The sequence below is a fragment of the Hemitrygon akajei genome, chromosome 5, assembly GCF_048418815.1.
Source record: "Hemitrygon akajei chromosome 5, sHemAka1.3, whole genome shotgun sequence".
In the NCBI taxonomy this organism is placed as follows: domain Eukaryota; kingdom Metazoa; phylum Chordata; class Chondrichthyes; order Myliobatiformes; family Dasyatidae; genus Hemitrygon; species Hemitrygon akajei.
Window position 1 is genome coordinate 101,806,778 of NC_133128.1, and position 22,030 is coordinate 101,828,807.

Below are 22,030 nucleotides of genomic sequence, written 5' to 3' on the forward strand. Positions count from 1 at the left end.
CTGCATCCTCTCATAATCCATCACACTCTGCATCCTCTCATAGTCCACCACTCTCTGCATCCTCTCATAGTCGATCACTCTCTGCGGCCTCTCATTGTCCACCACTCTCTGCATCCTCTCATACTCCATCACTCTCTGCATCCTCTCATAGTCCCCCACTCTCTGCATCCTCTCATAGTCCACCACTCTCTGCGGCCTCTCATTGTCCACCACTCTCTGCGGCCTCTCATAGTCCACCACTCTCTGCATCCTCTCATAGTCCATCACTCTCTGCATCCTCTCATAGTCCCACGCTCTCTGCATCCTCTCATAGTCCATCACTCTCTGCATCCTCTCATAGTCCATCACACTCTCTGCATCCTCTCATAGTCCCCCACTCTCTGCATCCTCTCATAGTACACCACTCTCTGCGGCCTCTCATAGTCCACCACTCTCTGCGGCCTCTCATAGTCCACCACTCTCTGCATCCTCTCATAGTCCATCACTCTCTGCATCCTCTCATAGTCCACCACTCTCTGCGGCCTCTCATAGTCACCACTCTCTACATCCTCTCATAGTCCCACACTGCATCCTCTCATAGTCCACCACTCTCTGCATCCTCTCATTGTCCACCACTCTCTGCGGCCTCTCATAGTCCATCACTCTCTGCATCCTCTCATAGTCCACCACTCTCTGCGGCCTCTCATAGTCCACCACTCTCTGCATCCTCTCATAGTCCACCACTCTCTGCAGTCTCCTGTAGTCCATCACTTCCTGCATCATCTCATAGTCCATCACTCTCTGCGGCCTCTCATAGTCCATCACTCTCTGCATCCTCTCATAGTCCACCACTCTCTGCGGCCTCTCATAGTCCACCACTCTCTGCATCCTCTCATAGTCCACCACTCTCTGCATCCTCTCATAGTCCACCACTCTCTGCGGCCTCTCATAGTCCACCACTCTCTGCATCCTCTCATAGTTCACCACTCTCTGCAGTCTCCTGTAGTCCATCACTTCCTGCATCATCTCATAGTCCATCACTCTCTGCGGCCTCTCATAGTCCATCACTCTCTGCATCCTCTCATAGTCCACCACTCTCTGCGGCCTCTCATAGTCCACCACTCTCTGCATCCTCTCATAGTCCACCACTCTCTGCATCCTCTCATAGTCCACCACTCTCTGCGGCCTCTCATAGTCCACCACTCTCTGCATCCTCTCATAGTCCACCACTCTCTGCATCCTCTCATAGTCCACCACTCTCTGCATCCTCTCATAGTCCCCCACTCTCTGCATCCTCTCATAGTCCACCACTCTCCGCAGACTCCTGTAGTCCGTCATTCTCTGCAGCCTCTCATAGTCCATCACTCTGTGCATCCTCTCATAGACCACCACTCTCTGCATCCTCTGATAGTCCACCATTCTCTGCAGACTTCTGTAGTCCACTACTCTCTGCATCTTCTCATCGTCCACCACTCTCTGCATCCTCTCATAGTCCATCACTCTCTGCATCCTCTCATAGTCCACGACTCTCTGCATCCTCTCATAGTCCATCACACTCTGCATCCTCTCATAGTCCACCACTCTCTGCATCCTCTCATAGTCGATCACTCTCTGCGGCCTCTCATAGTCCACCACTCTCTGCATCCTCTCATAGTCCCCCACTCTCTGCATCCTCTCATAGTCCACCACTCTCCGCAGACTCCTGTAGTCCGTCATTCTCTGCAGCCTCTCATAGTCCATCACTCTTTGCATCCTCTCATAGTCCATCACTCTCTGCATCCTCTCATAGTCCCCCACTTTCTACATCCTCTCATAGTCCACCACTCTGTGCATCCTCTCATAGACCACCACTCTCTGCATCCTCTGATAGTCCACCATTCTCTGCAGACTTCTGTAGTCCACTACTCTCTGCATCTTCTCATCGTCCACCACTCTCTGCATCCTCTCATAGTCCATCACTCTCTGCATCCTCTCATAGTCCACGACTCTCTGCATCCTCTCATAGTCCATCACACTCTGCATCCTCTCATAGTCCACGACTCTCTGCATCCTGTCATAGTCCACCACTCTCTGCATCCTCTCATATTCCACCACTCTCTGCAGCCTCTCATAGTCCACCACTCTCTGCATCCTCTCATAGTCCATCACTCTCTGCAGCCTCTCATAATCCACCACTCTCTGCATCCTCTCATAGTCCACCACTCTCTGCAGACTCTCATAGTCCAGCACTCTCTGCATCCTCTCATAGTCCATCACTCTCTGCATACTCTCATAGTTCCCCACTCTCTGCATCATCTCATAGTCCATCACTCTCTGCAGCCTCTCATAGTCCATCACTCTCTGCATCCTCTCATACTCCACCACTCTCTGCATCCTCTCATAGTCCATCATTCTGCATCCTCTCATTGTCCATCACTCTCTGCATCCTCTCATAGTCCCCCACTCTCTGCATCCTCTCATAGTCCACCACTCTCTGCTTCCTCTCATAGTCCCACACTCTCTGCATCCTCTCATAGTTCACCACTCTCTGCATCCTCTCATAGTCCACCACTTTCTGCATCCTCTCATTGTCCATCACTCTCTGCATCCTCTCATAGTCCATCACTCTCTGCATCCTCTCATAGTCCACCACTCTCTGCATCCTCTCATAGTCCATCACTCTCTGCATCCTCTCATAGTCCATCACTCTCTGCATCCTCTCATTGTCCATCACTCTCTGCATCCTCTCATAGTCCCCCACTCTCTGCATCCTCTCATAGTCCACCACTCTCCGCAGACTCCTGTAGTCCGTCATTCTCTGCAGCCTCTCATAGTCCATCACTCTTTGCATCCTCTCATAGTCCATCACTCTCTGCATCCTCTCATAGTCCCCCACTTTCTACATCCTCTCATAGTCCACCACTCTGTGCATCCTCTCATAGACCACCACTCTCTGCATCCTCTGATAGTCCACCATTCTCTGCAGACTTCTGTAGTCCACTACTCTCTGCATCTTCTCATCGTCCACCACTCTCTGCATCCTCTCATAGTCCATCACTCTCTGCATCCTCTCATAGTCCACGACTCTCTGCATCCTCTCATAGTCCATCACACTCTGCATCCTCTCATAGTCCACCACTCTCTGCATCCTCTCATAGTCGATCACTCTCTGCGGCCTCTCATTGTCCACCACTCTCTGCATCCTCTCATACTCCATCACTCTCTGCATCCTCTCATAGTCCCCCACTCTCTGCATCCTCTCATAGTCCACCACTCTCTGCGGCCTCTCATTGTCCACCACTATCTGCGGCCTCTCATAGTCCATCACTCTCTGCATCCTCTCATACTCCACCACTCTCTGCATCCTCTCATAGTCCATCATTCTGCATCCTCTCATTGACCATCACTCTCTGCATCCTCTCATAGTCCCCCACACTCTGCATCCTCTCATAGTCCACCACTCTCTGCATCCTCTCATAGTCCCACACTCTCTGCATCCTCTCATAGTTCACCACTCTCTGCATCCTCTCATAGTCCCCCACACTCTGCATCCTCTCATTGTCCATCACTCTCTGCATCCTCTCATAGTCCATCACTCTCTGCATCCTCTCATAGTCCACCACTCTCTGCATCCTCTCATAGTCCCCCACTCTCTGCATCCTCTCATAGTCCACCACTCTCCGCAGACTCCTGTAGTCCGTCATTCTCTGCAGCCTCTCATAGTCCATCACTCTTTGCATCCTCTCATAGTCCATCACTCTCTGCATCCTCTCATAGTCCCCCACTTTCTACATCCTCTCATAGTCCACCACTCTGTGCATCCTCTCATAGACCACCACTCTCTGCATCCTCTGATAGTCCACCATTCTCTGCAGACTTCTGTAGTCCACTACTCTCTGCATCTTCTTATCGTCCACCACTCTCTGCATCCTCTCATAGTCCATCACTCTCTGCATCCTCTCATAGTCCACGACTCTCTGCATCCTCTCCTAGTCCATCACTCTCTGCATCCTCTCATAGTCCCCCACTCTCTGCATCCTCTCATAGTCCATCACACTCTGCATCCTCTCATAGTCCACCACTCTCTGCATCCTCTCATAGTCCATCACTCTCTGCATCCGCTCATAGTCCCCCACTCTCTGCATCCTCTCATAGTCCACGACTCTCTGCATCCTCTCATAGTCCACCACTCTCTGCATCCTCTCATAGTCCATCACTCTCTGCATCCTCTCATAGTCCCCCACTCTCTGCATCCTCTCATAGTCCATCACACTCTGCATCCTATCATAGTCCACCACTCTCTGCATCCTCTCATAGTCGATCACTCTCTGCGGCCTCTCATTGTCCACCACTCTATGCATCCTCTCATACTCCATCACTCTCTGCATCCTCTCATAGTCCCCCACTCTCTGCATCCTCTCATAGTCCACCACTCTCTGCGGCCTCTCATTGTCCACCACTCTCTGCGGCCTCTCATAGTCCACCACTCTCTGCATCCTCTCATAGTCCATCACTCTCTGCATCCTCTCATAGTCCCACGCTCTCTGCATCCTCTCATAGTCCATCACTCTCTGCATCCTCTCATAGTCCATCACACTCTCTGCATCCTCTCATAGTCCCCCACTCTCTGCATCCTCTCATAGTCCACCACTCTCTGCATCCTCTCATAGTCCACCACTCTCTGCATCCTCTCATAGTCCATCACTCTCTGCATCCTCTCATAGTCCATCACTCTCTGTATCCTCTCATAGTCCATCACTCTCTGCGGCCTCTCATATTCCATCACTCTCTGCATCCTCTCATAGTCCACCTCTCTCTGCATCCTCTCATAGTCCCACACTCTCTGCATCCTCTCATAGTCCACCACTCTCTGCGGCCTCTCATAGTCCACCACTCTCTGCGGCCTCTCATAGTCCACCACTCTCTGCGGCCTCTCATAGTCCACCACTCTCTGCGGCCTCTCATAGTCCACCACTGTCTGCGGCCTCTCATAGTCCCACACTCTCTGCATCCTCTCATAGTCCACCACTCTCTGCGGCCTCTCATAGTCCACCACTCTCTGCGGCCTCTCATAGTGCACCACTCTCTGCATCCTCTCATAGTCCACCACTCTCTGCGGCCTCTCATAGTCCACCACTCTCTGCGGCCTCTCATAGTCCACCACTCTCTGCGGCCTCTCATAGTCCACCACTCTCTGCAGTCTCCTGTAGTCCATCACTTCCTGCATCATCTCATAGTCCATCACTCTCTGCGGCCTCTCATAATCCATCACTCTCTGCATCCTCTCATAGTCCACCACTCTCTGCGGCCTCTCATAGTCCACCACTCTCTGCATCCTCTCATAGTCCACCACTCTCTGCATCCTCTCATAGTCCACCACTCTCTGCGGCCTCTCATAGTCCACCACTCTCTGCATCCTCTCATAGTCCACCACTCTCTGCATCCTCTCATAGTCCACCACTCTCTGCATCCTCTCATAGTCCCCCACTCTCTGCATCCTCTCATAGTCCACCACTCTCCGGAGACTCCTGTAGTCCGTCATTCTCTGCAGCCTCTCATAGTCCATCACTCTGTGCATCCTCTCATAGACCACCACTCTCTGCATCCTCTGATAGTCCACCATTCTCTGCAGACTTCTGTAGTCCACTACTCTCTGCATCTTCTCATCGTCCACCACTCTCTGCATCCTCTCATAGTCCATCACTCTCTGCATCCTCTCATAGTCCACGACTCTCTGCATCCTCTCATAGTCCATCACACTCTGCATCCTCTCATAGTCCACCACTCTCTGCATCCTCTCATAGTCGATCACTCTCTGCGGCCTCTCATAGTCCACCACTCTCTGCATCCTCTCATAGTCCCCCACTCTCTGCATCCTCTCATAGTCCACCACTCTCCGCAGACTCCTGTAGTCCGTCATTCTCTGCAGCCTCTCATAGTCCATCACTCTTTGCATCCTCTCATAGTCCATCACTCTCTGCATCCTCTCATAGTCCCCCACTTTCTACATCCTCTCATAGTCCACCACTCTGTGCATCCTCTCATAGACCACCACTCTCTGCATCCTCTGATAGTCCACCATTCTCTGCAGACTTCTGTAGTCCACTACTCTCTGCATCTTCTCATCGTCCACCACTCTCTGCATCCTCTCATAGTCCATCACTCTCTGCATCCTCTCATAGTCCACGACTCTCTGCATCCTCTCATAGTCCATCACACTCTGCATTCTCTCATAGTCCACGACTCTCTGCATCCTCTCATAGTCCATCACTCTCTGCATCCTCTCATAGTCCATCACTCTCTGCATCCTGTCATAGTCCTCCACTCTCTGCATCCTCTCATAGTCCACCACTCTCTGCATCCTGTCATAGTCCACCACTCTCTGCATCCTCTCATATTCCACCACTCTCTGCAGCCTCTCATAGTCCACCACTGTCTGCATCCTCTCATAGTCCATCACTCTCTGCATCCTCTCATAGTCCACCACTCTCTGCAGACTCTCATAGTCCAGCACTCTCTGCATCCTCTCATAGTCCATCACTCTCTGCATACTCTCATAGTTCCCCACTCTCTGCATCCTCTCATAGTCCATCACTCTCTGCAGCCTCTCATAGTCCATCACTCTCTGCATCCTCTCATACTCCACCACTCTCTGCATCCTCTCATAGTCCATCATTCTGCATCCTCTCATTGTCCATCACTCTCTGCATCCTCTCATAGTCCCCCACTCTCTGCATCCTCTCATAGTCCACCACTCTCTGCTTCCTCTCATAGTCCCACACTCTCTGCATCCTCTCATAGTTCACCACTCTCTGCATCCTCTCATAGTCCCCCACTTTCTGCATCCTCTCATTGTCCATCACTCTCTGCATCCTCTCATAGTCCATCACTCTCTGCATCCTCTCATAGTCCACCACTCTCTGCATCCTCTCATAGTCCCCCACTCTCTGCATCCTCTCATAGTCCACCACTCTCCGCAGACTCCTGTAGTCCGTCATTCTCTGCAGCCTCTCATAGTCCATCACTCTTTGCATCCTCTCATAGTCCATCACTCTCTGCATCCTCTCATAGTCCCCCACTTTCTACATCCTCTCATAGTCCACCACTCTGTGCATCCTCTCATAGACCACCACTCTCTGCATCCTCTGATAGTCCACCATTCTCTGCAGACTTCTGTAGTCCACTACTCTCTGCATCTTCTCATCGTCCACCGCTCTCTGCATCCTCTCATAGTCCATCACTCTCTGCATCCTCTCATAGTCCACGACTCTCTGCATCCTCTCATAGTCCATCACACTCTGCATCCTCTCATAGTCCACCACTCTCTGCATCCTCTCATACTCCATCACTCTCTGCATACTCTCATAGTCCACCACTCTCTGCGGCCTCTCATAGTCCATCACTCTCTGCATCCTCTCATACTCCACCACTCTCTGCATCCTCTCATAGTCCATCATTCTGCATCCTCTCATTGACCATCACTCTCTGCATCCTCTCATAGTCCCCCACTCTCTGCATCCTCTCATAGTCCACCACTCTCTGCATCCTCTCATAGTCCCACACTCTCTGCATCCTCTCATAGTTCACCACTCTCTGCATCCTCTCATAGTCCCCCACTCTCTGCATCCTCTCATTGTCCATCACTCTCTGCATCCTCTCATAGTCCATCACTCTCTGCATCCTCTCATAGTCCACCACTCTCTGCATCCTCTCATAGTCCCCCACTCTCTGCATCCTCTCATAGTCCACCACTCTCCGCAGACTCCTGTAGTCCGTCATTCTCTGCAGCCTCTCATAGTCCATCACTCTTTGCATCCTCTCATAGTCCATCACTCTCTGCATCCTCTCATAGTCCCCCACTTTCTACATCCTCTCATAGTCCACCACTCTGTGCATCCTCTCATAGTCCACTACTCTCTGCATCCTCTCATAGTCGCATGCTCTCTGCATCCTCTCATAGTCCATCACTCTCTGCATCCTCTCATAGTCCATCACTCTCTGCATCCTCTCATAGTCCACGACTCTCTGCATCCTCTCATAGTCCATCACTCTCTGCATCCTCTAATAGTCCACCACTCTCTGCATCCTCTCATAGTCCATCACTCTCTGCATCCTCTCATAGTCCCCCACTCTCTGCATCCTCTCATAGTCCATCACACTCTGCATCCTCTCATAGTCCACCACTCTCTGCATCCTCTCATAGTTGATCACGCTCTGCGGCCTCTCATTGTCCACCACTCTCTGCATCCTCTCATACTCCATCACTCTCTGCATCCTCTCATAGTCCCCCTCTCTCTGCATTCTCTCATAGTCCACCGCTCTCTGCGGCCTCTCATTGTCCACCACTCTCTGCGGCCTCTCATAGTCCACCACTCTCTGAATCCTCTCATAGTCCATCACTCTCTGCTTCCTCTCATAGTCCCACGCTCTCTGCATCCTCTCATAGTCCACCACTCTCTGCATCCTCTCATAGTCGATCTCTCTCTGCGGCCTCTCATTGTCCACCACTCTCTGCATCCTCTCATACTCCATCACTCTCTGCATCCTCTCATAGTCCCCCACTCTCTGCATCCTCTCATAGTCCACCACTCTCTGCGGCCTCTCATTGTACACCACTCTCTGCGGCCTCTCATAGTCCACCACTCTCTGCATCCTCTCATAGTCCATCACTCTCTGCATCCTCTCATAGTCCCACCTCTCTGCATCCTCTCATAGTCCATCACTCTCTGCATCCTCTCATAGTCCACGACTCTCTGCATCCTCTCATAGTCCATCACTCTCTGCATCCTCTCATAGTCCACCAGTCTCTGCATCCTCTCATAGTCCATCACTCTCTGCATCCTCTCATAGTCCCCCACTCTCTGCATCCTCTCATAGTCCATCACACTCTGCATCCTCTCATAGTCCACCACTCTCTGCACCCTCTCATACTCCACCACTCTCTGCATCCTCTCATAGTCCATCACTCTCTGCATCCTCTCACAGTCCCCCTCACTCTGCATCCTCTCATAGTCCACCACTCTCTGCGGCCTCTCATTGTCCACCACTCTCTGCGGCCTCTCATAGTCCACCACTCTCTGCATCCTCTCATAGTCCATCACTCTCTGCATCCTCTCATAGTCCCACGCTCTCTGCATCCTCTCATAGTCCACCACTCTCTGCGGCCTCTCATTATCCCCCACTCTCTGCATCCTCTCATAGTCCATCAATCTCTGCGGTCTTTCATAGTCCACTACTCTCTGCGGCCTCTCATAGTCCCCCACCATTTGTATCCTCTCATTGTCCACCACTCTCTGCATCCTCTCATAGTCCACCACTCTCTGCATCCTCTCATAGTCCACCACTCTCTGCGGCCTCTCATCATCCCCCACTCTCTGCATCCTCTCATAGTCCACCACTCTCTGCGGCCTCTCATCATCCCCCACTCTCTGCATCCTCTCATAGTCCACCACTCTCTGCGGCCTCTCATAGTCCCCCACCATTTGTATCCTCTCATTGTCCCCACTGTCTGCATATTCTCATAGTCCACCACTCTGCATCCTCTCATAGTCCACCACTCTCTGCGGCCTCTCATTGTCTCCACTCTCTGCATATTCTCATAGTCCCCCACTCTCTGCATCCTCTCATACTCCACCACTCTCTGCATCCTCTCATAGTCCACCACTCTCTGCATCCTCTCATAGTCCCCCACTCTCTGCATCCTCTCATAGTCCACCACTCTCTGCTGCCTCTCATTGTCCCCACTCTCTGCAGCCTCTCATAGTCCATCACTCTCTGCATCCTCTCATAGTCCACCACTCTCTGCATCCTCTCATAGTCCACCACTCTCTGCATCCATTACATACTCCACCACTCTCTGCATCCTCTCATAGTCCATCATTCTGCATCCTCTCATTGTCCATCACTCTCTGCATCCTCTCATAGTCCACGACTCTCTGCGGCCTCTCATAGTCCACCTCTCTCTGCATCCTCTCATAGTCCCCCACTCTATGTGGCCTCTCATAGTCCATCACTCTCTGCATCCTCTCATAGTCCATCACTCTCTGCATCCTCTCATAGTCCCCCACTCTCTGCATCCTCTCATAGTCCACGACTCTCTGCATCCTCTCATAGTCCACCACTCTCTGCATCCTCTCATAGTCCATCACTCTCTGCATCCTCTCATAGTCCCCCACTCTCTGCATCCTCTCATAGTCCATCACACTCTGCATCCTCTCATAGTCCACCACTCTCTGCATCCTCTCATAGTCGATCACTCTCTGCGGCCTCTCATTGTCCACCACTCTCTGCATCCTCTCATACTCCATCACTCTCTGCATCCTCTCATAGTCCCCCACTCTCTGCATCCTCTCATAGTCCACCACTCTCTGCGGCCTCTCATTGTCCACCACTCTCTGCGGCCTCTCATAGTCCACCACTCTCTGCATCCTCTCATAGTCCATCACTCTCTGCATCCTCTCATAGTCCCACGCTCTCTGCATCCTCTCATAGTCCATCACTCTCTGCATCCTCTCATAGTCCATCACACTCTCTGCATCCTCTCATAGTCCCCCACTCTCTGCATCCTCTCATAGTCCACCACTCTCTGCATCCTCTCATAGTCCACCACTCTCTGCATCCTCTCATAGTCCATCACTCTCTGCATCCTCTCATAGTCCATCACTCTCTGTATCCTCTCATAGTCCATCACTCTCTGCGGCCTCTCATATTCCATCACTCTCTGCATCCTCTCATAGTCCACCTCTCTCTGCATCCTCTCATAGTCCCACACTCTCTGCATCCTCTCATAGTCCACCACTCTCTGCGGCCTCTCATAGTCCACCACTCTCTGCGGCCTCTCATAGTCCACCACTCTCTGCATCCTCTCATAGTCCATCACTCTCTGCATCCTCTCATAGTCCACGACTCTCTGCGGCCTCTCATAGTCCACCACTCTCTACATCCTCTCATAGTCCCACACTCTCTGCATCCTCTCATAGTCCACCACTCTCTGCATCCTCTCATTGTCCACCACTCTCTGCGGCCTCTCATAGTCCATCACTCTCTGCATCCTCTCATAGTCCATCACTCTCTGCAGCCTCTCATAGTCCACCCCTCTCTGCATCCTCTCATAGTCCACCACTCTCTGCGGCCTCTCATAGTCCACGACTCTCTGCATCCTCTCATAGTCCACCCCTCTCTGCATCCTCTCATAGTCCATCACTCTCTGCGGCCTCTCATAGTTCACCACTCTCTGCAGTCTCCTGTAGTCCATCACTTCCTGCATCATCTCATAGTCCATCACTCTCTGCGGCCTCTCATAGTCCATCACTCTCTGCATCCTCTCATAGTCCACCACTCTCTGCGGCCTCTCATAGTCCACCACTCTCTGCATCCTCTCATAGTCCACCACTCTCTGCATCCTCTCATAGTCCACCACTCTCTGCGGCCTCTCATAGTCCACCACTCTCTGCATCCTCTCATAGTCCACCACTCTCTGCATCTTCTCATAGTCCACCACTCTCTGCGGCCTCTCATAGTCCCACACTCCCTGTGGCCTCTCATATTCCACCACTCTCTGCAGCCTCTCATAGTCCACCACTCTCTGCGGCCTCTCATAGTCCACCACTCTCTGCATCCTCTCATAGTCCATCACTCTCTGCATCCTCTTATAGTCCACCACTCTCTGCGGCCTCTCATAGTCCACCACTCTCTGCATCCTCTCATAGTCCACCACTCTCTGCGGCCTCTCATAGTCCCACACTCCCTGTGGCCTCTCATATTCCACCACTCTCTGCAGCCTATTAAATTCCTGTGAGCTGAAGTTTACCACGTGCAGCAAATAACAAACTAGCTGCATGACTTCTGTGTTGCCTTTGGTCTGATTGCCCTGAGTGGGACATTTTTGTTCTAGATTTGCTCATTCTTGTCAAATTGTTTATTACTTATATTTAATTTACATTTTTATATGTGTTGCCTTGTCCCTACAAGTGAGATTTCCATTGTACCTTTTACCTACCATGTCCACTTCTCAATTCTGCCCTCAGGCTGGAGGTACAGTAGCCTGCATACTCGTACTTGCGCATATGACAAGAAACTTGACTTTGACAATAATTATTGATGTTTGATCATTTTGACAACATAACTGGTAAAAAGACTAAGTGCCCTAGAGTGGGTTGGTCCTCAGAGTAAGGAATGGTGTAAAAATCTACACCTTGATCAGACAAATAGTAAAGGCTGCAGAATCCTTTGCACAAGTCTCTGCTGTTGATCCATGCAGTTCGCTAACAGATACTGCTGAGTGCAAATAATTTCCAGAAACAGTGCACTACAGATGAGGAGAAATGCAATCAGTTTATTGGCCACATAAATTAAATTATTGATCTACACCTGCTGTTGGTAACACGTATTTTTTTCTTATTCCAGGCTTGTTTTCCCAGTTATTGAATCCATCAGGAGAATTGTGTGACAGTACAGAGTCTGACCACATGCTGGGAGATTTAAGTACCAAAGTTCCCAGTTACTACTCAGGACCACGACTTTCTTTTCCCCTTACAGCTTTTGATGCCACTGTATTGCTTAAAGCATTCAAGCAGCGGAAAGTGAGTTAATGTAGCATTATACAAAGATTCAGGATAAGAGCCTCTGGTGCCGTGAATATCAATTGCACATGCCTGTGGTGACTTACTGAGCAAAGACTAGCCTGGAAAAGCCACTGCACGTTTCATATGTTTGATGTGCTATGCAATTTAATGATAGCACTCAGCCACCCCTGAACATGACTGACACAGACTCTGCAGTTCCACATCTCTGGCACCTGTGTATGACAGACACTGTCATATGCACTGCTGGTCCTGAGTAGTGGTTGACATTGCTGATGCAACTTTGCAAGGGTGAATAAACAGAAAAGCTGTTAGGGTCTCTCCATGAGTCTGAGTGAAAGGGCCAGCAACCAGACTAATCCACTACAGAAATTAAACATAATCAGTTGTCCCTGCATGTAAATGTAAGGTCTTTTACTCTCTTGGTAAGAGCGGCTAACTACAGAAATCAATACCCCAGTGTTCTTCTACATTGTTGATTGAACCAGGGTTGGTTTGATAGGAATGACAGATCATGAGATATGCCAGGCCAGAAGGTTATCCTCATGATAGCCTATTTTTAAGCTGTGACCTATTCTGAACCTCTGCCATTTCAAAATATAAAGATTTGCACTCATAAGCTACCTTTTATATTCTTGTTAGAAGTACAGCAATATAGATATCTTTCTAATGTCAAGAATTCTGCAGCTGATTTACATGCAAAATGATGAGCGACAGGAGGAGGTTTCCTAAACTGTAATTGACCTACTGCCACGTGGGGTCCAGTCGATGTTCAGGACCTCCAAGGCTCACTCTGTCCCCATCGTATGCCACAGTTCCTCAAGTCTGGGATGTTGGTTCGAGATATGATTTTGAAAGTGTGTGCCTTCTGGCGCTGATCACTTTAGGACAGGCTTTCTAACACTGCATGTCCCCAAATGTTAGTGAGAGAGCCTTTACTGGATTATTTGAGGGGTGTGAATTAAGAATGGGAAGGACACGTTGATCTATCGGGTTGGCGATAAATTGTTTGGATCTACTTTTAAATACTGAATTCTAATTTTCTAACTTCTGTAATTTTATGGATCCCTGGATACAAAACTGAAAGGGTAATTAGTGCAACATCACAGTTTGTATAGTTCCTTGGTTCTGCACTTGCCTGTAACATTGATGTTTTTATGCCGTTATAGCAGCTTCACAGCTTGTACGTGCTTCAGCTCCTGCAAGAGACCAAGAAAATTGTGAAAAAAATGCCAAACATCATCCACCTTTCAACCCATTACTCCAAGGATATAACAGTCTGTGGTAGGAAATGTTACCTCTGTTTCTCATTGTTACAAAGAGATGATTCCATCGATTTTACGCTGAATCTTACATCTCACCGTGTATCTGTGAGGGAGTATTGTAAGGCCCTCTGGTGACAAGCAAACTATCCTTATTTTTGAGTAAGTCAAAGTAGTCCAAAGAGCATCAATGAGCTGTTTCGACAGCCAAGATGGTTTGTCGAGTTATTTGGGAAATAATAAAAGAGAGAACATTGAAAGATTCTCACTGCTGCCTGTAAAGAGTGTTTATGTTCTCCCCGTGACCACGCAGTTTTCTCCATCTGTTCTGGTTTCCTCCCACCCTCCAAAGATGTACAGGTGAGGGTTAGTAAGTTGCGGGAAAGCTACATTGATGCTAGAAACATGGTGACACTGTTGGGCCAGCCCAGCACATCCTCAGACTACAATGGCCATTGATGTAAATGACACATTTCACTCTATGCTTTGATGTTTTGATGTACTTGTGACAAATAAAGTGAATCTTTAATATTAATTTTAATCTCCATCTAGAACCCATTAGGCATTCCAATCTGGGCACAGGCCACCCTTCTGAATTTACATTGTCCTTTTGTATGCGTGACGGAGCTGTGAATAGGAAAACAGTGTACAGAAAACACAGCATAGAATTTGAATCCAGGCTTTTCAATCATCTTCCCAATTGCCTGACCTTGACTTTGACCTATTTGCAAATCCCTCTGACTGTGGGGATTACCAGTCTCTCAGCTTTTCAAGAAAATATGCCACTTCTTTTTTCCCATCCAAGTGGTGAGTTTCACACTTCTTACGGTTGTCATTTTCTTGCCCTGTCCCTAAGCCTTACATGTAAACTTTATCATATATATAAATGTTTATCCATGTGCCATTCCACAGTTTACAGTCAGCCATCCCATAAATATATCCCTACTGTGCTTTCTGTACACTTAATAGATCTCTGTCCATGCTAAGTTATTATCCCAAGCCCTATAAATCCTGATTTTCTCCACAGATATTAAAGTCGTATTCAAAAGAATGTGTTCTAAAATGCAAACATGCTATACCCACTTGTTACATCTTCAATTACTTTTATAGATCTGGGAATCATAACTATGCTTCCATAAAATCTTGCTACCAACATAATAATAGATATCTGCTTGCTGTTGTTAGTAAACTTGCCTACAAGTTCTTGTTCATTCCCCCCCCCCACCCTTTTCAACAGCAGAGATACATAACCATATAACCATATAACAATTACAGCATGGAAACAGACCATCTCGGCCCTTCTAGTCCATGCCGACGCTTACACTCACCTAGTCCCACTGACCCACACTCAGCCCATAACCCTCCATTCCTTTCCTGTCCATATACCTATCTAATTTTACTTTAAATGACAATACTGAACCTGCCTCTACCACTTCTACTGGAAGCTCATTCCACACAGCAACCACTCTCTGAGTGAAGAAATTCCCCCTCATGTTACCCTTAAACTTTTCCCCTGTAACTCTCAAATCATGTTCTCTTGTTTGAATCTCCCCTACTCTCAATGGAAAAAGCCTATCCACATCAACTCGATCTATCCCCCTCATTATTTTAAATACCTCTATCAAGTCCCCCCTCAACCTTCTACGCTCCAAAGAATAAAGACCTAACTTGTTCAGCCTTTCCCTGTAACTTAGGTTCTGAAACCCAGGTAACATTCTAGTAAATCTTCTCTGTACTCTCTCTATTTTGTTGATATCTTTCCTATAATTCAGTGACCAGAACTGTACACAATACTCCATATTTGGCCTTACCAATGCCTTGTACAATTTTAACATTACATCCCAACTCCTATACTCAATGCTCTGATTTATAAAGTCCAGCATACCAAAAGCTTTCTTCACCACCCTATTCACATGAGATTCCACCTTCAGGGAACTATGCACCATTATTCCTAGATCACTGTGTTCTACTGCATTCTTCAATGCCCTACCATTTACCATGTATGTCCTATTTGGATTATTCCTACCAAAATATAGCACCTCACACTAATCAGCATTAAACTCCATCTTACAACCTATACCTTTCCAGCTTCACAGGGACAATCTCTCCAGAAAGTTACTTGAGCACCAGGGATTTTAAACTAGGTATGCCAGAATTCCAGGCCGAGAGCAGAGAAGGCAGGAATGGAAATGTTGAACATGATGTTCTGTCTGAGTTGAGATCTTTTCAATATGATGAGTATTGTAGGAAAGGGGAGTGATACATCACTAGTCAAGGAAAATGTCATAGCACTGCTCAGGCAGGACAGACTGAAGAGCTCATCTACTGAGGCTATGTGGGTGAACTGATGACCAAGAAAGGGATGATCACTTTAATGAGATTATATTATAGAAGACTCAATATTGAATGGGACTTAGAGAAGAAAGGTTGTATTAGTAGGTGATTTTAATTTTCCACATATTGACTGCAATTCCCATGCTGTAAAATGGCTGGATGCAATAGAGTTTGTCAAATGTGTTCAGGAAAGTTTCCTTAATCGGTACATAGCAGTCTCAACTAGAGAGAGAGTGACACACAATCTCTTATTAGGGAGCAAATCAGGCCAGGTGACAGAGTTTGATAGGACAACACTTTAGACCTAGAAAACAAATACCATTAGTTTCAAGATAATTATGGAGAGGGAGAGGTTTGGTCATCAGGTTGAGATTCTAAATTGAAGAAGGGACAGTTTTGATGGTATCAGAAATGATCTCGTAAAGTGTGGATTCAGACATGCTGTTTCCTGGTGAAAGTGTGCTTGCTAAGTGGGAGGCCTTCAGAAGTGAAGTTCTGAGAGTACAGAGTGCGTATGTTCCTGTCAGAATAAGAAGCAAGGATAACAGGTTTAAGGAACCTTGGTTTTTGAGAGATATTGAGGCTCTGGTTAAGAAGATGAATGAGGTGCATAGCTGGTTTAGGCAACAAGGATCAAATAAGGTACTTGATGAGTATAAGAAATGCAAGAGAACACTTAAAAGGGAAATCAGGGGGAGCTAAGACGAGGCACGGGGTTACTCTAACAGACAAGAAGAAGGAGAATTCCCAAGGGCTTCTGCAGATATATTGAAAGCAAAAGGATAGCAAAGAATACATTTTGTCCTCTTGATGATCAGCATGGTCACTTATACATGGAGCCAAAAGGCAAAGGAAAGATCTTAAATGGATCTTTTTTGCATCTGTATTTACTCAGGAGATGGGCACAGAGTCTATAGAATTGAGGCAAAACAGCAGTGAAGTTGTGTATTGCACTGGGATTGTAGAGGAGAAGGTATTTGCTTTCTTGAGGCAGATTAGGGTGGATAACTCCTCAGGGCCTGACAGGATGTTCCCTCAGACCCTGTGGGAGACTTGTGCAGAAATTGCAAGGACCTAGCAAAGATATTTAAAAATCCTTAGGCATGGATAAAGTGCCAGAGAACTGGAGGATAGCTAATGTAGTCCCGTTGTTTAAGAAAGGCACTAAGAGTAAGCCAGGAAATTATGGGCCAGTGACCCTGACATCAGTAGTAAGCAAGTTATTGGAAGGTATTCTAAGGGACTGTTATATAATTATTTGGATGGACAGGGACTGATAGGATAGTCAACGTGGCTTTGTGTGTGGTAGGCCATGTCTAATCAATTTTACAGAATTTTTTGAAGAAGTTATCAGGAGTGTTGATGAAGGAAAGAGAATAGATGTAGTCTACATGGACTTTGGCAAGGCATTTGACAGGTTGGTCAAAAAGATTCAGTCATGTGGCATTCAGGGAGGTGGTAATTAGATTAGACATTGGCTTCATGGGAGAAGCAAGAGAGTGGTTGCATTTCTGACTGGAGGCCTGTGACTAATGAAGTGTCGCAGGCGTCAGTGTTGGGTCCATTGTTGTTTGTCATCTATATCAACGATCTAGATGATAATGTGGCAAATTAGATCACCAGATTTGCGGATGACACCAAGATTTGGGGGGGGGGGGGGCGCAATGAACAGTGAGTGAGACTTTCATGGCTTGCAGCAGGATATGGACTAGCTGGAAAAATGAGCTAAAAATGGCAGATGGAATTTCCGCAGACTAGTGTGATTTGTTACACTTTGTGAGGATAAGCCAGGATAGGCCACACACTGAATGGTAGGGCACTGATGAGTGCAGTAGAACAGATAGGGAAATACAGATCCATAATCCTTGAAAGTGGCATCATAGGTAGATAGGGTCATAAAAAAGAACTTTGGCACATTTAGCACATAAATTAAAATATCAAGTCCTGGAGTTTGGAGTTGGAATATTAAAATGAAGTTGTTGACAATACTGGTGAGGCCTAATTTGGAGCATTGCATGCAGTTCTGGTCAACTACCTACAGGAAAATTATCAATAAGATTGAAAGAGTGCAGGGAAAATTTATAAGGACATTGCTGGGAGTTGAGGATCTGAGTTATAAGGGAAAAGTTGAATAGGTTAGGACTATTCGGAGAATGAGGGGAAATTTGATAGAGGTGTACAAAATTATGAGAGGTATAGATAGGGTAAATGCAAGCAGGTTTTTTACACTGAGGTTGAGTGAGGCTAGAACTAGAGGTCATGGGTTAGTGGTGGAAGTTGAATGTTTAAGGGGAACATGAGGGGGAACTTCTTCACTCAGAGGGTGGTGAGAGTGTGGAACGAGCTGCCAGCAGAAGAGGTGGATGCGGGTTCTGGGAAGTTGGGTTAGATGGATGGGAGGGCATGGAGGACCGTGGTCCAGGTGCAACTTGATGGGACTAGGCAGAATAATAGTTTGGCATGGACTGCTTGGGCCGAAGAGTCTGTTTCTGTGTTGTAGTGTTCCATGACTCTACCATGATCTGACAGTTCATTTTGTGATTGTGATGAAAACAGAACACCTTGGGGTACCACAGTAGCAAAGTGGTCCGCGTGACACTCTTACAGCTTGGTGTCAATTCTGGCACCCTCTGTAAGCAAGTCTGTTTGTTCCTTCCCCTGTGCATGTGGGTTTCCTTTGGGTGCTCTGGTTTCCTCCCACAGTCCCAAGACGTACTGGTTAGCAGGTTAATTGGTCATTGTAAATTATCCTGTGATTAGGCCAGGGTTAAATCAGTGGGTTGCTGGCTCATGTGGCTCAGTAAGTCAGAAGGGCCTATTCCACACTGTATCACTAAATAAATAAATAACTCAAGCACTTTGCTTGGTACGGAACTTGGAGAATATTAATGCTTTCTCATGTCTTTCAGGAGATTTACATGGGAAGCTAGATGACCTGCTCCTAATATTCTACAAGGTAAGGAAGGCAACACACTCTTACATGTTTAACTGTGCATCTCAGTCTAAGGAAAATGTGCTGGAGATTTAATTAGTTAGCATTAATATTTCAGAAAGATCAATATTCCAAAACACTTCAACTATCATTGTTACTGAAGTACAGTTTCAAAACCAGTAATGGAATTGTATTTTAGAGTCATGGGGTTATTGTAGATTAAAACAACACGAAACAGGCCCAACTCACCCTGCTGACCAAGAGGTTCAACTATGCTGGTTCCATTGCTCACATTTGGCCCCTATTCCTCTCAAATTTGTTTCTCCAAGTGTCTTTTAACTTTTGCTATTTATGTACTTATTCAAATACCTTTACAATGTTACCTTCTGCCACCCCAGAACAAAAGGAGAGTAACTCATTCTCTTTTCTCTAACTATACCACTGAGGGCAACTCAGTGCCCCCTGGCAAGGGTGCAACAGGAGAAATAAAAACACAAAATGTTGGCAGAACTCAGGAGGCCAGGGAGCATCTATGGGAAGAGGTAGTGACGACGTTTCTTCATCAGGAGTGAAGTAACATGGGATGGTCGAGGGGGGATAAGAAGTGGGGGGAGGGATGAAGTATCTCCCTGTGGCCACACACTTCAATTCCACAGACCACTCCCACTCTGATATGTCTGTCCATGGCCTCCTCTAGCGTCAAGATGAGGCCACACGCAGGTCGATGGAGCAATACCTTATCTCCTGCCAATGGGACGATGGCGAGCTGGGCTGAGAACGCTTGTGCACAGGACTGTCCAATGGGACGATGGTGAGCTGTGCTGAGAACGCTTGTGCACAGTACTGTCCAATGGGACGATGGCGAGCTGGGCTGAGATGCTTGTGCACAGTACTGTCCAATGGGACGATGGAGAGCTGGGCTGAGTACGCTTGTGCACTGTACTGTCCAATGGGACGATGGAGAGCTGGGCTGAGTAGGCATGGCACAGTATTGTCCAATGGGACGATGGAGAACTGGGCTGTGTATGCTTGTGCAAAGTACTGTCCAATGGGATGATAGAGACCTGGGCTGAGTACGCTTGTGCACAGTACTGTCCAATGGGACGATGGAGAGCTGGGCTGAGTATGCTTGTGCACAGTACTGTCCAATGGGACGATAGAGAGCTGGGTTGAGTACGCTTGTGCACAGTATTGTCCAATGGGCCGATGGAGAGCTGGGCTGAGTACACTTGTGCACAGTACTGTCCAATGGGACGATGGAGAGCTGGGCTGAGAACACTTGTGCACAGTACTGTCCAATGGGAGGATAGTGAGCTGGGCTGAGTACGCTTGTGCACAGTACTGTCGAATGCGAAGACAGAGACCTGGGCTGAGTACGCTTGTGCACTGTACTGTCCAATGGGACGATAGTGAGATGGGCTGAGTACGCTTGTGCACAGTACTGTCCAAAGGGACGATAGAGACCTGGGCTGAGTACGCTTGTGCACAGTACTGCCCAATGGGACGATGGAGACCTGGGCTGAGTACGCTTGTGCACTGTACTGTCCAATGGGACAATGGAGAGATGGGCTGAGTATGCTGGTGCACAGTACTGTCCAATGGGACTGTAGAGACCTGGGCTGAGAACGCTTGTGCACAGTACTGTCCAATGGGACGATAGAGACCTGGGCTGAGTACGCTTGTGCACAGTACTGCCCAATGGGACGATGGAGACCTGGGCTGAGTACGCTTGTGCACTGTACTGTCCAATGGGACAATGGAGAGATGGGCTGAGTATGCTGGTGCACAGTACCGTCCAATGGGACTGTAGAGACCTGGGCTGAGAACGCTTGTGCACTGTACTGTCCAATGGGACGATAGTGAGCTGGGCTGAGTACGCTTGTGCACAGTACTGTCCAATGGGATAATAGAGACCTGGGCTGAGTACGCTTGTGCACAGTACTGCCCAATGGGACTGTAGAGACCTGGGCTGAGAACGCTTGTGCACAGTACTGTCCAATGGGACGATGGAGAGCTGGGCTGAGTACGCTTGTGCACAGTACTGTCCAATGGGACGATGGAGAGCTGGACTGAGTATGCTTGTGCACAGTACTGTCCAATGGGACGATGGAGAGCTGGGCTGAGAACGCTTGTGCACAGTACTGTCCAATGCGACGATGGAGAGCTGGGCTGAGTATGCTTGTGCACAGTACTGTCCAATGGGACGATGGAGACCTGGGCTGAGTATGCTTGTGCACAGTACTGTCCAATGGGATGATAGAGACCTGGGCTGAGTACGCTTGTGCACAGTACTGTCCAATGGGACGATGGAGAGCTGGGCTGAGTATGCTTGTGCACAGTACTGTCCAATGGGACGATAGAGAGCTGGGTTGAGTATGCTTGTGCACAGTATTGTCCAATGGGCCGATGGAGAGCTGGGCTGAGTACGCTTGTGCACAGTACTGTCCAATGGGACTATAGAGAGCTGGGTTGAGTACGCTTGTGCACAGTATTGTCCAATGGGACGATGGAGAGCTGGGCTGAGTACGCTTGTGCACAGTACTGTCCAATGGGACGATAGAGACCTGGGCTGAGTACGCTTGTGCACAGTACTGCCCAATGGGACGATGGAGACCTGGGCTGAGTACGCTTGTGCACTGTACTGTCCAATGGGACAATGGAGAGATGGGCTGAGTATGCTGGTGCACAGTACTGTCCAATGGGACTGTAAAGACCTGGGCTGAGAACGCTTGTGCACTGTACTGTCCAATGGGACGATACTGAGCTGGGCTGAGTACGCTTGTGCACAGTACTGTCCAATGGGATGATAGAGACCTGGGCTGAGTACGCTTGTGCACAGTACTGCTCAATGGGACGATGGAGACCTGGGCTGAGTATGCTGGTGCACAGTACTGTCCAATGGGACTGTAGAGACCTGGGCTGAGAACGCTTGTGCACAGTACTGTCCAATGGGACGATGGAGA

At 48.3% G+C, this 22,030-nt stretch overlaps 1 protein-coding gene across 4 annotated transcripts in view; it reads left to right on the top strand.

The window, feature by feature from the left end:
• Positions 1–22,030, top strand: part of ppef1 (protein phosphatase, EF-hand calcium binding domain 1) — a 921,908-nt gene that overhangs the window by 273,628 nt on the left and 626,250 nt on the right. For 2 of the 4 annotated variants that reach the window (XM_073044604.1, XM_073044607.1), the window contains exons 3-5: positions 12,364–12,539; positions 13,709–13,823; positions 19,045–19,091. In XM_073044604.1, the coding sequence (XP_072900705.1) occupies positions 12,364–12,539; positions 13,709–13,823; positions 19,045–19,091 (338 nt within the window). The remainder of the gene's footprint in view (positions 1–12,363; positions 12,540–13,708; positions 13,824–19,044; positions 19,092–22,030) is intronic. The other 2 variants (XM_073044605.1, XM_073044606.1) reach the window with 1 other exon arrangement.